This window comes from Candida margitis, assembly GCF_024628925.1.
Source record: "Candida margitis strain CBS 14175 chromosome Unknown scaffold42, whole genome shotgun sequence".
NCBI classification, from domain to species: domain Eukaryota; kingdom Fungi; phylum Ascomycota; class Pichiomycetes; order Serinales; family Debaryomycetaceae; genus Lodderomyces; species Lodderomyces margitis.
The window spans coordinates 17,136-31,869 of record NW_026261809.1 but is presented as its reverse complement, the minus strand read 5'-3'; the positions used below and the strand labels follow the sequence as shown (position 1 = coordinate 31,869).

Here is a 14,734-nt window from a genome sequence, read left to right as displayed (position 1 = left end):
TTGTATATAAATATATACCATGTCTCGATCTATAACTTCAACAATTGCAAGTTAAACACGGTATCATTAATTTGTTGTTCTTCATCGATAATAACAACAATTGCCTCATCAGCAGCTGCCCCTTCAGATACCGGTTCAACAGGATACTTGGTTGTCTTTATAATCAAATCCTTATTTTGATCAACAACAGTTTCAAACGAACAATTATCCTTGATCAACTTGTATTTGACCAAAACGTCATCGGTTGAATTTAATCCGGCTTTTTTCCTCAATCTTTGGATTCTATTCAAGAGCTCACGAGCTAATCCTTCACTTTCCAATTCTGGATGAACATTGATATCCAAAATGATCAATAAATCTTGGAAAGATCTAAATTCTTGTCCATGAGAAATCTTGGATTCGGACAATCCCTTCAACACTTGTAAATCCTCAGCCACTAAATCGATTCCATCAACGGTGATCTTACCTGACGAGGCAAATTGTTTGACTTCATCCGAAGATACATTAGGCAATGCTGCCTTGACTCTCTTTGCATCTTTCTTCAACTTCTTACCCAAGACTGGCCAGTCAGCAGCAAGTGAATACTCGACAGAGTATTTCGATTCGTCATCAGTAATGATGATATCACGAACATTTAATTCATCACTAATGTAGCCCTTCAATGATTGCACGTCTCTACGGAACTCAGGATCGGAGTTTATGATAACCAATTCTTGTAATGGAGTCTTTAATGAAATCATTTTCTTTTCACGAATGTTTCTGGCTAAATCAATGACTTTTTGCATTCTACCAACGGCAACTTCAATTTGTTTATCAAATAATTCAGGACGCACTTGAGGATAATGCAAGAAATGGACCGATCTTAAATCCTTATGCTTGGCATTAACCACAATTCTCTCCAATGATTCCTCAGTGAAGTATTGTTTGATTCTTTGATAAATACCATCAGCCAAGTACGGTGTGAATGGGGCCATAGCTCTAGACAAGATCAATAGAGCTTCAGCCAAAGTGTTGAGACCCTTTTTCGTATCTTCAACATCATCGGCCGAGTATCCCTTGATTCTACGACGATTAAACCTAATGTACCAATTAGTTAAATCGTCGATGAAAGCCAACAATCTTGGCACCACGGTGTACAATCTGTAACCTCTCATTTCTTCATGAATAAATTGAATTAATGATTGGATAGATGCCAATAACCATCTGTCCATAATATTTGTCGACTTCAAACTGGCATCGTAAACAAATGTTTCACCCGTGTTCTTTCTGAAAAGATCAGCACTGTCTTTGAAAAACTTGTATGAGTTATACCATGGCAACAACACACTTGATACAATTTCCCTAACTCCGTCTTCCTTAAATTTCAAAGTTTCGGCTCTTAATACGGGCGAATTGATCAAGTACAATCTCAATGCATCAGCACCATATTTATCCAACACCAAAGTTGGGTCAGGGTAATTCTTTAATCTCTTTGACATTTTCTTACCATCAGCAGCCAAAACAATACCTGTAACAATGACATTTTCATAAGGTGCAGTATTGAATAAATGGGTTCCCAATACGGTCAATGTATAGAACCAACCTCTAGTTTGATCCAAACCCTCAGAAATGAAATTTGCTGGGAATGCATCCAAGAATTTTTGCTTGTTTTCAAATGGATAATGCTTTGATGCATATGGCATAGAACCAGATTCAAACCAACAATCAAAAACTTCTTCAATTCTCTTCAATTCACCTTTTCCTCTTTTCGATGGAATGGTGATTGAGTCAATACTTTCACGGTGGATATCAGTAATGTCGTTTCTTCCCGATAATTCCTTCAATTCATCAATTGAACCAATACAAACTATTTCTTCAAAATCGTCACTAACCCAAATTGGAATTGGTGTACCCCAATACCTATTTCTAGACACATTCCAATCTCTAGCATTGGCAATCCAGTTGGAAAAACGCTTCTCTTTGACATTCGATGGAACCCACAGGGTCTTTTCAATATTCTTCAACATATCAGGAATGATTTCACCGACTCTAACAAACCATGCCGGAACAGTTCTATACATCAATGGAGTATCTGATCTCCAGCAAAATGGATACGAGTGTCTGGCTTGAGAATTGACCAAGATTCTTCCTTCTTCGACCAACTTCTTAATGATAACCTTATCAGCATCCTTGAAATACATTCCTGAGACTAACTTGGCATCTGAGGTCATTTTACCAGTGTCATCAACGATACTTGGTGGTGACCTTTTCTCATTAATGACTCCGGCAGCAGTGGCACAGTTGAAATCCTCTTCACCATAAGATGGAGATTGGTGGACAATACCAGTACCTGAGTCATCAGTAACATAGGATCCGGGAATAACCTTGAATCCATAGTCTTTAAACGTATCATAAAAGTAATCAAATAATGGTACATATTTCAATCCGACTAAATCCTTACCGGAAATCTTTTCAACAACCTTATATTTAGCTTGAGCTGGCTTCTTGTACAATGTTCCAATCAATGCCTCCAACAAGATGTAGTATTTCTTGGCAGTCTCATCATAAATTTTGACATACGTGAAATCTGGATTGACGGCCAAGGCAATATTGGCAGGTAAGGTCCATGGAGTAGTGGTCCATGCTACCAATACAGTATCTGGATCATCAACCAAGGGGAATGCGATGGTGATAGCTGGATCGTTAACCTCTTTATAATTCTGTTGTGCTTCAAAATTGGATAATGGAGTAGTACAAGCAGTTGAATATGGCATAACCCTCAATCCTTTATACACGGCATCTTTATCAAACAACTGCTTGAAAGCCCACCATACAGATTCCATAAATTCAGGATACAATGTCTTGTAGTCATTGTCCATATCGATCCATCTACCCAATTTCTTGATGGTTCTTCTCCATTCATCAGCATATCTCATAACAATTGACCTACATTCAGCATTGTACTTGTCGATACCCATGGCATACACATCTTCTTTTGAAGTGATACCCAATTTTTTGTCAATCTCGTGCTCTACTGGTAATCCATGAGTATCCCATCCAAATCTTCTCTCAACGTGATACCCATTCATGGTGGCATAACGAGGAATGATATCCTTGACAGTAGATGCCAAGATGTGTCCATAGTGGGGAGTACCTGTGGCAAAAGGAGGTCCATCAAAGAAAGCAAATGGTGGTAAATCTTCAGTTAATTCTAATGATCGTTGAAATGCGTTAATCTCGTCCCATTGTTTGGTAACTTCATTTTCTTCCTTGGGGAAGCTGAATGCACCCTGAGGTACATTGTCAGAAGGTTGTTCACTCATATTCTGCGGGGTGGGGGAGGTAGGTAAGTAAGTAGGTAGGTAGGTGAGTGATATATTAGTTTAATGAGTTTTGTAAAGTTGATACTATTTATATGACTAATCTGAAAATTTTGTTTCTCTCTTTGTCTCTCTCTCTCTCTCTCTCTCTCTGCGAAATTTTTTTTCTCTTCATCTTTTTCTCGTTCTGTGTCAATTTGCAACTTCAAACTACTTTACTAACCAATGTGGAAAATTTTATATACCCACTACCACCACTTTCCAAAGAAACGATCCGTACCTATATTTACATGAGGTGACGCCCCTCCTCCCCTCCCCCACTAGATGAAGAACATATCAGTTCAATCTTTCAAACTGGTACTACAGCAATGCTTTGGTTCCAAGTCTATACCAAAAAAGATTGCCATTGGATTATCAGGTGGACCAGACTCCATGCTACTCGTGTGGCTATTACTGAAATACAAGTCATATATGCAAGATGATACTGTAGAACTACATGCAATTACTATAGATCACAATTACCGGCCTGAATCGACAATCGAGGCGGAGCAAATATCACAAGTAATGCAACGATGGAATGTTAAACACACCATTAAAAAATTGAACTATAACGTCGACCCCAAGACTATCGCCAACTTCGAAGAAGTGGCTAGAACAAAGCGTTATGAAGCCATCAGGTCAATATGTAACACACTTGGCATTTCGATCGTGGTGTTGGGACATCATTGTGATGATCAGGTAGAAACATTTGTTCAACGGCTTCAAGGAAACTCCTCAATCTTCGGCTTAGCTTGCACGAGGCAAGTTTCTAATATCCCTTTAACAGAGGACCTTGACCCATCACAGTTGTCGACTTTTTCCCCGGTAAGGTTGGTGAGACCTCTTTTAGCTTTTGAAAAGAAGACAATATTATCTACTTGCAAGTTGAATGGAATTCCCTATGTGGTTGATCCAACAAACAATGACACTAAACTAACGCGACGAAACTATTTGAGAAATTTATTTGGAAGATTGTTGCCCCAAATGATGGTTGATTTTGGATCTCAAGAAGGAAAAAGCTGCTCTGGCGTTGCGGAAGTAGCGTCAACATGTTTTCCTTATAAATCAATTACCAAGGACGAGCTAGCCAAGTCTCAACAAGAATGTGCTCGCCTTGCGCAGCAGTTTGAGCTGAAAGCATATAGACTTTATCGGCAGTTATTACGACAACACAAATTTTCAGAATCACCTGAATTCGGATCACTACAGATGAAGCTTCCCAAGAAATGCTTAATTGGATACAACAAGATCATTACAAGCAAATTCCTTTACCAGAGACTATACCCCTACTCAACTTTGAACCACTACCACTGGGCATATGCAAAGCTCGAGAGGGGTCTTTTGCCAAAGTTGGAACTGTTTTTATTAAGCTCAAGGTCAGCGGTAGTAAGGTATTCCATCATGAATTTGATTTTTGAAGTGACAAATAATGACAGTGCTTCTGAGGTTGAAATAAGTATCACAAGAGCTCCACTAACTCGAACTGAGTTGAAAATTAGTTCGTTCGAGGTAGCAATAAACCAATATTGGTCCCAGTGGTATCTTTATGACAAGAGATTCTGGTTACGTTTTAAGTCACTTGAAGAGACGGACAGTGTTATCACCATTGGCCCATACTTACACAAGATTCATTCCTCAATTGTCAGTAAAAGCCTAAAGGCGAATAGTGTAGTTAACATTGACAAAACACTCGACACATTGCCAGCCATATTTCAAAATGGCAGAATTGTGGCTTTCCCAACATTGCATATTGCCGACACTGCGATTAAAACTGAGTGGGCTCTTAAATCAAACAAATATGACTTTGTAGATCTAACTATATCGTAAATATATGTATTAATACATGTCTAGTCTCGAATAAAGGTGTAATTTTGGGTGCAAAAATGTAAATGTTAAGAAAAGAATGTTCCTCAAGATTCGTTTACTCGCACACGACTTTTCATGCAAAACGAAAAATAAAACAAAAACAGTTTAAATCAATCTGTTGCCAGAGGAAGAAGGTAGAGAGGCATTCTCAGTACATATATATATATATATATATAACAGGTGCACCATCATGCCCTCAGTAATTCCTAACGATCTCGGTCTTGGCTCTCATATGAGTACACCGAGGTACATAGATGGACTACAGCAGCATACCCCCAAGCCCAAACTAAATGGGCGAACATCGAGTCCATTTCATTTCGCAAAGCAACGACTTTTCAAAGTTGGTCATCAGAATGTAAGCATTGATGTCGACTTGTCATCCAATTCAATAGATGGTACCACGGAGCTTAGTGTAATACCATTGTCCACGAAGTTGAAGGTGATCAAGTTGGATTGTCGAGAACTAAAAGTGAAGGAAATCTACATCAATGGGATACCAAATACAAATTACATTTATGACGACATGTTGTATATCAATGACCCTGCCATCACATCTGACTCCATTGAAGATAATAAAATAAACATGCTTGATCTTTATTCCGATAAGTTTGATATTCATCAGCATCATTTCATCAAAAGGAAATTGAACTACATATTCAGTGAACGATACACAACTGAAGATGAAGAATTGAACGAATCTGCAGTATATGGAACACAAGAGCTCAAGATACTACTACCGGAAAACATAAAATTTGAACCTACAGACATCAACTCCATTACGACACCTCATGGGAGCCAACCAAATACCATGACACCAACCCATTTGAAATCAAAACACACTATCAACGAGGTTTACAAACCAATCCAAATAAAAATTAATTACGAGTTGAAACACCCAAAGAATGGAATAAACTTCATCACAAACGACGATATAGAAAAGAAGCTATGGCATGCCTATACGACCAATTCGGAATATAGCGTATCCACTTCTTCGTGGGTTCCTTGTCTTGATAACTCCAATAGTCGATGTACATGGTCCCTAGAAGTGAGTATCCCGAGAACATTAAAGGATATTGGCAATCCAAGGATTATTGGCTCAAAAGAAGCTATCGCATATCAAAATCGAGCCAAGAGTAGTGCAGGTGAACCTGACAATGAAGTGGCTGAAGATGAGGATGATGAAAATCCCGACTTGATTGTGTGCTCTTCTGACACAAACAATGCTAAAGAAACACCGCACCCTATCGACTTGTCAAAGAAGGTAGTTTCCTGGTCAATCTTTAATTCAGTATCTGCGCATCATATCGGCTGGGCATTGGGGTTTTTTGAAAGTATTGTTTTAAATGACGGATCTCAGCCTATTGAAGGTGATGATATCAACAACATGGACATTGATGACGAGTATAATGACAAGGATAATTCAAGCTCTCTGGTAACTATATATGCGTTACCAAACGATATGGAATCGGCTAAAAACACATGCCTTGTTGCTAGTAAAGCATTGAGCTTCTTCCTGAGTGAATTTGGATCGTATCCATTTAGCTCATATGTGATTGTTTTTGCTAGGTTCTCGCCCGTGAAAAGTAACGGATTTGCAGGGTTGTCAATATTGTCGACAGCGTTGCTCTATCCACCTGATTTGATAGAGCCCATGTTTACCTCAACGGATATTTTGTTAACTAGTATAGCCACTCAGTGGTCTGGGATTAATATTGCGCCTCGCACATTTGACGACATATGGTGTACCCTGGGTATAGCTGGTTTCATGGCCATATCTTTTGTTCAAAAGCTAATGGGAACTAATGAATTCAGATTTAAAATAAGGGACCGCATGAACAAAATTGTGGAACAAGATGTCGACAAGAGGCCGATCGCACATCCATTTTTAAAGTTCCCTGTGTCTGACTTAGACTTGGAGTTTATCAAATTGAAATCTCCAATTGTTTTCTTTATATTGGACAACAGGATGACAAAGACAGATAAATCATTTGGGTTATCGAGAGTGATTCCTAAGCTTTTCTTGCAAGCTCTATCGGGGGATTTACCCAATGGAACGTTGGGTACTGACCATTTTCAATATGTTTGTGAAAAAGTCAATCGAAATAAATTGGATAGCTTTTTCAAACAATGGGTATTTGGTTCTGGTGCGCCCAGTTTCAAAATAAGTCAACGGTTCAATAAAAAAAAGGGAATGATCGAGATGATCATAAGACAAGTGCAACATCATGAAAACAAGACGGTTGCGCTAAATGCGGAGTCTTTTATGGATGACGCGATATGTTTCATCAACAGGGAGCCCATGTCACAAAGGCAAAATGTATTCACTGGGCCTATGAACATCAGGGTCCATGAGTCTGATGGTACTCCATATGAGCACATTATTCACATAAAGGAAATGAAAACAACCATAGATATCCTGTTGTCGAAAAAAGTGCGAAAGATTAAAAAGAAGGACGAAGGAGTGGATCCAGGAATAAACTTCAATCAATTTGGAGATATCCTAACCAGTGAAGAGGAGAAGAGGAAATGGAACTTACAAGACTGGGAAAGCAGAGATGAGGACTCTTTGGCTAGTGAGCCCTTTGAATGGATAAGAGGTGATATTGATTTTGAATGGATTGCCAAGATTGAAGTATTGCAGCCAGATTTCATGTATGGGTCCCAACTTGTTTATGACAGAGATGTAGAAGCTCAGTTAGATGCTGTGCGCTACTTTGGCAGCCTCGAAAAGCCATCTGACATTTATTGCACAGCACTTGTCCGGACATTTTTAGATGAACGGTACTTTTACCGTATACGAATTGCAGCTGCGGAAGCCCTTGCAGCATGTTCAAATTCTTCAAATGACTTTATTGGAGTAAAGTATTTAATTAAAGCGTACAAATACTTGTACTGTTTCCCCGATAGTTCAATACCGAAATCAAACGATTTCAGTGATTTTAGGTCCTTTTTTATTCAGAGGGAAATTCCTAGTATCTTGTGCAAAGTTACTGATGATGAGGGCAGAGTGCCTACGGATGTGCAAGAACTTTTGTTCAACTTGGTCAAATTCAATGATAATTCAATGAATGAGTATCAGGACACTCTCTATTTATCTGACCTTATCAAGGCCTTGACAACTAGTGCTATTAGTGGATGGCGTAAGGACATCGTGGAACACAATAATCAAGAATTTGCTCGTAAAGTTGCTGTTGAGGTTACAAGGCTACAGAAACTTGATGAATGGAGACCCTCTTATCAGAGAATATTGCAAATTACATGTTTCAAATCGAGAGTGCAGATGTCTCTATGTGATGCAGCCCCCATTTCTTTGGAAAGCTTGATGATGGCAACAGTCGATAAATACCCAATGGACCTACGTGCTGCAGCGTTTAAAGGTCTTTTGTTACTCAGTGGACTCCGTTCAATACTGATTCTTGAGTATTTCCTTAAAGTGTGCTTGTTAAATTTCCACCGTCCATTATACACTCGGAAACTTATTGGCATTCTACTTGAATCAATTACGATGATTGCACTTCAGGGAAGTTTTGCTCCAATCGATAGGCAAGACAGTAATCGTCCTGGCACTGCACAACCAAATATGATTATTATCGATGAGGGAACCAATTCTGACATGAGGGCGAAACATGATTTACATGCCAGAGCTACTTTGAATGGTGCCATAGAGTTGTTAAGACGTGATTATGCAAATATCGAGAGTTTGAAACATGTATTTTGGAAGTTTTTGCACTCAGCTTTATTGAGCAATTACGTGAAGCGCAATTTGTTTTTGATGGCAGAAGTGCTCTATGAAGAAAAGGATACCCTTGTGGTAAAACTATCTGTGCCGAGTTTGCCAATAGCAGAATTTAAAAAGAAAGTTGTTGCAAGGAATTTAGGAGATGGTCAAGTGGTATTCAGAAGAGAAGGTAGGTTTAAAATCCAATTGATTTCACGCAAGCCGCTGAGCCATCCTACGAATAGAAAAGTTCAAAAACCTGAAGAACATGTTAGGCCTAAACCATCTTTGAAGATATCGTTCAAATCTCAACCAGAAGGAGTTGAAAAGGCTGCTGAAAGACATCCCATTGAACACTCGGTGCTGGAATTATCATCTTTGGTAAAATTCGATTCATCACATTGCCAGGTCCGGATCAAATTGCCAAGAGACTCTCTAAAGTTCATTTCCAGTAGACCGATTGTTTCCAAGACAAATCTGTTGGTATCTATCCATGGGACAATAGTTAAAATCAACCTTAAGAAGAACTTGGGGAAAGAAGACAGTAGGAACGAAGAGGACGAGAAGAGGCCAAGTGCACAAAAGGTGCATAGATACATTAAAATTGACACTATAAGGAAGAAACTTGAAACATCAACTGAACCGTTCACAAATCTTTCCCACGATGATGCTGCGAAGGAAGAAAAATTATAAATAGATTATATATACTTCTAAATGGACTGTATTTTTATTTTCCCTCACTGAAGACAATCACAAAATACGTTGCTATTGTTGTATAAAAACTTTCCTAGCCGACCTCTTACACAAAAATGGGCGACAGTGCCTAGATAATGTTTGACTTTTCAGGAGCCGATGTTCTTTCTAGTGTCAAGTTCAATGGATTACAGGTCAGTTTTCCTGGTGGAACAGTGAACGCTCCTCTTTGGTAGCCAAAATAAAGCCTCTTTTAGCGATATCCTTCACACCATTGATCCTCTATTGTTTCTTTACTCAAACCCAAACAGGAACCAAAAGAACAAAAAAAAAAATTCTGTCTGTAATAATTGAAATCCCTCTCTTATTTATTATATCTACTTATATCCTACCCGTACCCACCAATTGTTGTTGTTCCGGAATCACACTCTCATACATGCAACATGTCCTTCAATAACCTTGCGTTTAGCGTTTCAAAATCAACGCCAACCACATCTACCAGCAACACAAACACTACGTTTTCAAAGGCAACTATATCGTCATCCAAGGATAATAATAATAATAATAACAACACTGACTCCCCGGTCTTGCAAACATCCTCATCTGATGGCAACAAAACGGAACATACAGGACTGCTAGCACCTTTGGAGGAAAATACAAAGTTGCAAACATCACTGTCAACCAAGCAACCCCAAAATGAATCTGCACTTTTCCAAAGTGAGCCGGAGGGCCACACTGTTGATCATTTACCATTTAAAGCTTCACCATCGAGCTCAAAATTAGGCCTCAGCCCAACCCTTATTGCACCAGCCGTTGTCACCATTGACAATGAAGCAAATAATATACAAACTAAGGGCAAGTCAAAGACAGATTTAATAGGACTATTCGATAAATTCGACATCAAGGGCGACCGAGTTAACCAACTGGCTACCACTGGCAAATCGAGAGCTCTGGAAGATTTGATCAGCTTGGGTACAGAAGAAGTTGCGTCAGAGAAGAAAGCAATTGAAGACGAACAGGATACCGAAGACAAGCTTGAGAAAATGGAGCTGGATGATGGTGATATTAGCAAGGAGACAATCTCTACAGCAGAAAAGGATAAGCAAAAGCCAGTACAAACTTCTGAAAAAATAAGTAATACAGCACATTTAATGATGACCATACAGCCTTATTTTCCTCCTGAAGAATCATCCCTGACGTCACCGTTGAATGTTGATGATAGTCACAGTGAAAAGAAAGTGGACAGTAGTGGTGAACAAAAGGATAAGAAAGAGACTACAAAAGCAACAGTTGCAACTAACGCAGACAACAGTGACACCAAAGAAGATACAAGAGAAGCCACTGACGACGACGAGTTGGGAATTAATCGAAAGCAAAATAGTCATCAGCAAGATAACCAGCCATCAGATAAAGGTAATTCATTAGACGAGGCTTCAACTCAAATGCATCAACAGATTGAAAAGCATCATTCTGATGTTGAATCGCGTGATAGCTTGTCAACGGGTTATGAAGAGAGCAAAAAATGCAACACCGATATAACAGCTAGTGATACTGCTTCATATGCCAGCAATGCTTCTTTAACTTCGCAATTACCTTCATCTACTGCTTCGCCTTCTAAAACACCCTTGGGTGATATTACTGGAAATGAAACTGAATGTAAAGGAATCGATGACATAAAGATTGACACAAAGGACCTAGGATCTTCTCAGTCTGAGGGCCCTGTTGGAAAGTCACATTTAAATATAAAGTACAAGGTAAATCCCACTGAGCAACACCAAGAGTCTCACAAAGCATTTGATTTCCAAACATTCTTGATGCAGTTACGGAAAAAGTCAGCAGATCCCATTGTTCGCTATTTAAGATCATTTCTTGGTTCTTATATAAAGCAGGTAAACACGTTTTCTGCTGAACAGAGAATTTCGATAATTGACGACTTCAAAAGCTTTATAAACGAAAAATTCAAAATCTACGAACCTTTTGCTTCAATGGATAGTATAGATTTGGAAAACTCGCGCGAAGGATTGGAAAAGCTTTTAATGAATCGACTTTATGATTTATGTTTTCCCCCAGAAGTTTTAAAGAACGCCTCACCAATGCACATTCCAGTACCTTATACCGAAGATTTAATCCAAGACAAAAACTTTTCTACGCAATTGGAAAAATACAGCTGGATAAATGGGTTGCACTTTGATATTGACATGACACACTTGAGCTCGGTAAGTTTGAAGGACGGTCAGGACTTTTTGGACTATGCAACTACGGAGTTGAACAAGATCAACAACTATCGTGCCCCAAGAGATAAAATTATATGCATTTTGAACTCTTGCAAGATTATCTTCAGCTACTTAAAAATTAGTAACAAGGAGACTAATGCAGACTCATTCATCCCGTTGTTAATCTTGGTGATCATCAAGGCCAAAACAGAGCATTTGATAAGTAATATCCATTATATTGAAAGTTTTCGAGGAAAGGAATGGCTTTCACATGGTGAAACAAGCTACTACCTTTCTTCGATTCAAGGTGCGATCACCTTTATTCAAAATATGACCAAAGATGACTTGACAATTACCGATGAAGAGTATGAGGCGCATATGGAAGCATGGGAAGCACAGAACAAATTAAGAGAAAAGCAAGAGAAAGAGGAATTGGAAAGACTTCAAAAGATTGAATTGAAGCGACAAGAACTCCAGCAACAGCGTGAAGAGTCAGATCAAAAACCCCCCACCCCAAAACGCAAACTATCGCAACCTCAACCACGTCATATACATGCCGGTTCTTTTGAAAATGATGAAATGTCACAAACAGGGAATAACTTGTCTCCTTCAAACGTATTATTCTCGAGTGCCGAAATGTTGACCAAGTCTATTTCTCAATTCTTGTCGCCACTGCCGCAAAACTCAAATCCCCGCGAAACCAGTGCGCTGGGCAGAAGAGATGACACTTTATCTCCCCCACCTCCTGCCTTGCCCCCAAGAAAGCCACTGCATTCTTTACCCCATGCAGCTCCTAATGCTGGCCACAGTAATGGCCAATACCAACCTGAGACACCCACCGATGAAGAAATAGACTCGGAGCAAATGAAGGCGGCATATGATATTCTTAAAGATGTCTTTCCTACATTGGACACTAATATTTTAAAGGATGTTATTTTTATAAACAAGGGTGATGTTGAAGTGTGCATTGATGCATGCTTACCTTTGGTTGAGGATGAATAGAACATTTATTTTTGCCATCTAGAACTGAATTATTTTTTTTCTTTTTTTTATATAGCGGCTTGCTGAATGAAATTTGAGTTATGCGCTAATGATCTAGCTATATATGTAGACGCTCGATTGATGGTGGCGGGAGTATGATGGGTGGCCACAGGAGAAAGAGGTCCAACCGCTAATTAAGTTTAACAGAGCTTTAATTTTGTGTCACATCTGTCTATAGTGGATTCATTTGCTGTTTTGGGATGCGCGGTTTTCTGGTTTTGCAATTCCAAATCCCCAGACAACTATGCAGCATAAAAATGCGTCAGGTGACATGAGCAAGGAAGCCAGGTAGAACCTAGCGTGCATGTGTGTCAATGGTTTCTGGAATATATAAATAATGCTGCTGTTAGACAGTTTCCCCTTGAAGGGATACCTGAATTCAACTTGATTGACAAGTACCAGCCAACTAGGAACAAACAAAACAACAAACAACATGCCTATGCAATACAGACCAGCCGCTGAAGGTAAAGAGGTTAAACCAAACTCAATTCCATCACCAGGAAATAACTCCTTCTTGGGTGATATTTTCACTTCTAATCAACCAAAAGACAAGCAAATTACATGCGGGTTCTACAGACAAGAAAAGGGGGAACCATTAGTTTATGAATATGATTTTGATGAAATGAAGATTATATTGGAGGTCGAAGGTGAATACACTTTAACTGATGAAACTGGTCTTAAGGTCAAGGTTGCCCCCGGTGACGTATTCTTTTTCCCAAAAGGTACAACTGTTACTTTTGAAACCACAGGCTATGGTTTAGCTTTCTTTACAGGCTTAAGGCCAAAAATGGATTAAAATGGAAAAGACAGAACTTAGTAGCTTTTGTATATTTGTATGTATTGAATAAAGAAACTTTTTATGCCCAGTTTCGGTTTGCAAATACCCCTCTTAATGTTACTTCGCTTCGAAAGGATCCTTCCTGCTAGTTCTTTTGTAGTGCTGTGCTACAAAATTATATCTAGCAGCGCATTTGCATTACAGAAAATACGCGCCGAGATAACAAAGTTCGATATCGACTATGTGCGGTCTTTTGGTGTCAATTTGGCTATCGCTGTAAAAGGACTAAAAATTACCGCGCATTTACAAAAAAACAAAGGTTTTAACCCACACTGCATTTTAAGGATCTTTAAACCGAATTAAGTCAAATAATTCGGTATGAGGATTAGAACCCCAAACTCTCAACCACGATATAAATACCAGTCAAAACTGCCAGTTTTAAGAAATGAGAAAAAGAAAAGAAAGATATTCATTACTTTTAAACCATCAATTCCTGTCTTAGTTACTCAAATATATATCATCTCCCAAAAAAATGCCTATGCAATATAAGCCAGCTACTGAAGCTCAACAAGTTAAACCACCTCAAATTCCATCCCCAGGTAACAATTCGTTCTTAGGTGATATTTTCACTTCTGATGCTCCAAAAGACAAGCAAATATCTGCCGGTTTTTATAGACAAGAAAAGGGGGAGCCATTGGTTTACACGTACGACTACGATGAGATGAAAATCATCTTGGAGGTCGAAGGTGAATACACATTGACTGATGAGACTGGCAAAAAGGTTTCCGTTTCCCCCGGTGATGTATTTTACTTCCCAAAGGGTACAACGATTACTTTTGAAACTACCGGTTACGGGTTAGCTTTCTTTACTGGTTTGAGACCAAATGGCACAGCATGAAGTAGTTGTAATAGAAAATAAAAGTTGTCTTGATAAACTTCGATTAACTCCAAATTGTAAAAAGAAATCTCTGTCGTGTAATTTTCAGTGTCGAAATTTATAAATTACGACATACCAGATCGAACACTCTAGAAATCAAAGAAACCAGGGCACGCCAAAACAAAAAGTAAACGGCAACCACCTTTTTTT

The 14,734-nt window shown here is 38.9% G+C and overlaps 6 protein-coding genes across 6 annotated transcripts; 5 read left to right on the top strand and 1 right to left on the bottom strand. All coding sequences in view use genetic code 12, as the record gives it.

Moving 5' to 3' along the window:
* Positions 1–29: 29 nt before the first annotated feature.
* Positions 30–3,302, bottom strand: ILS1 (isoleucine--tRNA ligase; the record flags this gene model as incomplete). The annotated part of the gene is made up of 1 exon (XM_051814675.1): positions 30–3,302. The coding sequence occupies one exon, from the start codon at positions 3,300–3,302 to the stop codon at positions 30–32; it is 3,273 nt and encodes a 1,090-aa protein (XP_051671791.1).
* A 321-nt stretch (positions 3,303–3,623) lies between these two features.
* Positions 3,624–5,165, top strand: CANMA_002589 (uncharacterized protein; the record flags this gene model as incomplete). Its single annotated transcript, XM_051814674.1, has 1 exon — positions 3,624–5,165. One exon carries the CDS (start codon positions 3,624–3,626, stop codon positions 5,163–5,165), a length of 1,542 nt encoding a protein of 513 aa, XP_051671790.1.
* A 229-nt stretch (positions 5,166–5,394) lies between these two features.
* TSM1 (Tsm1p) lies at positions 5,395–9,615 on the top strand (the record flags this gene model as incomplete). Its single annotated transcript, XM_051814673.1, has 1 exon — positions 5,395–9,615. The coding sequence occupies one exon, from the start codon at positions 5,395–5,397 to the stop codon at positions 9,613–9,615; it is 4,221 nt and encodes a 1,406-aa protein (XP_051671789.1).
* Positions 9,616–10,058: 443 nt separating this feature from the next.
* On the top strand, positions 10,059–12,830 carry CANMA_002587 (guanine nucleotide exchange factor; the record flags this gene model as incomplete). Its single annotated transcript, XM_051814672.1, has 1 exon — positions 10,059–12,830. The coding sequence occupies one exon, from the start codon at positions 10,059–10,061 to the stop codon at positions 12,828–12,830; it is 2,772 nt and encodes a 923-aa protein (XP_051671788.1).
* Positions 12,831–13,302: 472 nt separating this feature from the next.
* On the top strand, positions 13,303–13,665 carry CANMA_002586 (cupin domain-containing protein; the record flags this gene model as incomplete). The annotated part of the gene is made up of 1 exon (XM_051814670.1): positions 13,303–13,665. The coding sequence occupies one exon, from the start codon at positions 13,303–13,305 to the stop codon at positions 13,663–13,665; it is 363 nt and encodes a 120-aa protein (XP_051671787.1).
* A 520-nt stretch (positions 13,666–14,185) lies between these two features.
* On the top strand, positions 14,186–14,545 carry CANMA_002585 (uncharacterized protein; the record flags this gene model as incomplete). Its single annotated transcript, XM_051814669.1, has 1 exon — positions 14,186–14,545. The coding sequence occupies one exon, from the start codon at positions 14,186–14,188 to the stop codon at positions 14,543–14,545; it is 360 nt and encodes a 119-aa protein (XP_051671786.1).
* Positions 14,546–14,734: the final 189 nt, after the last annotated feature.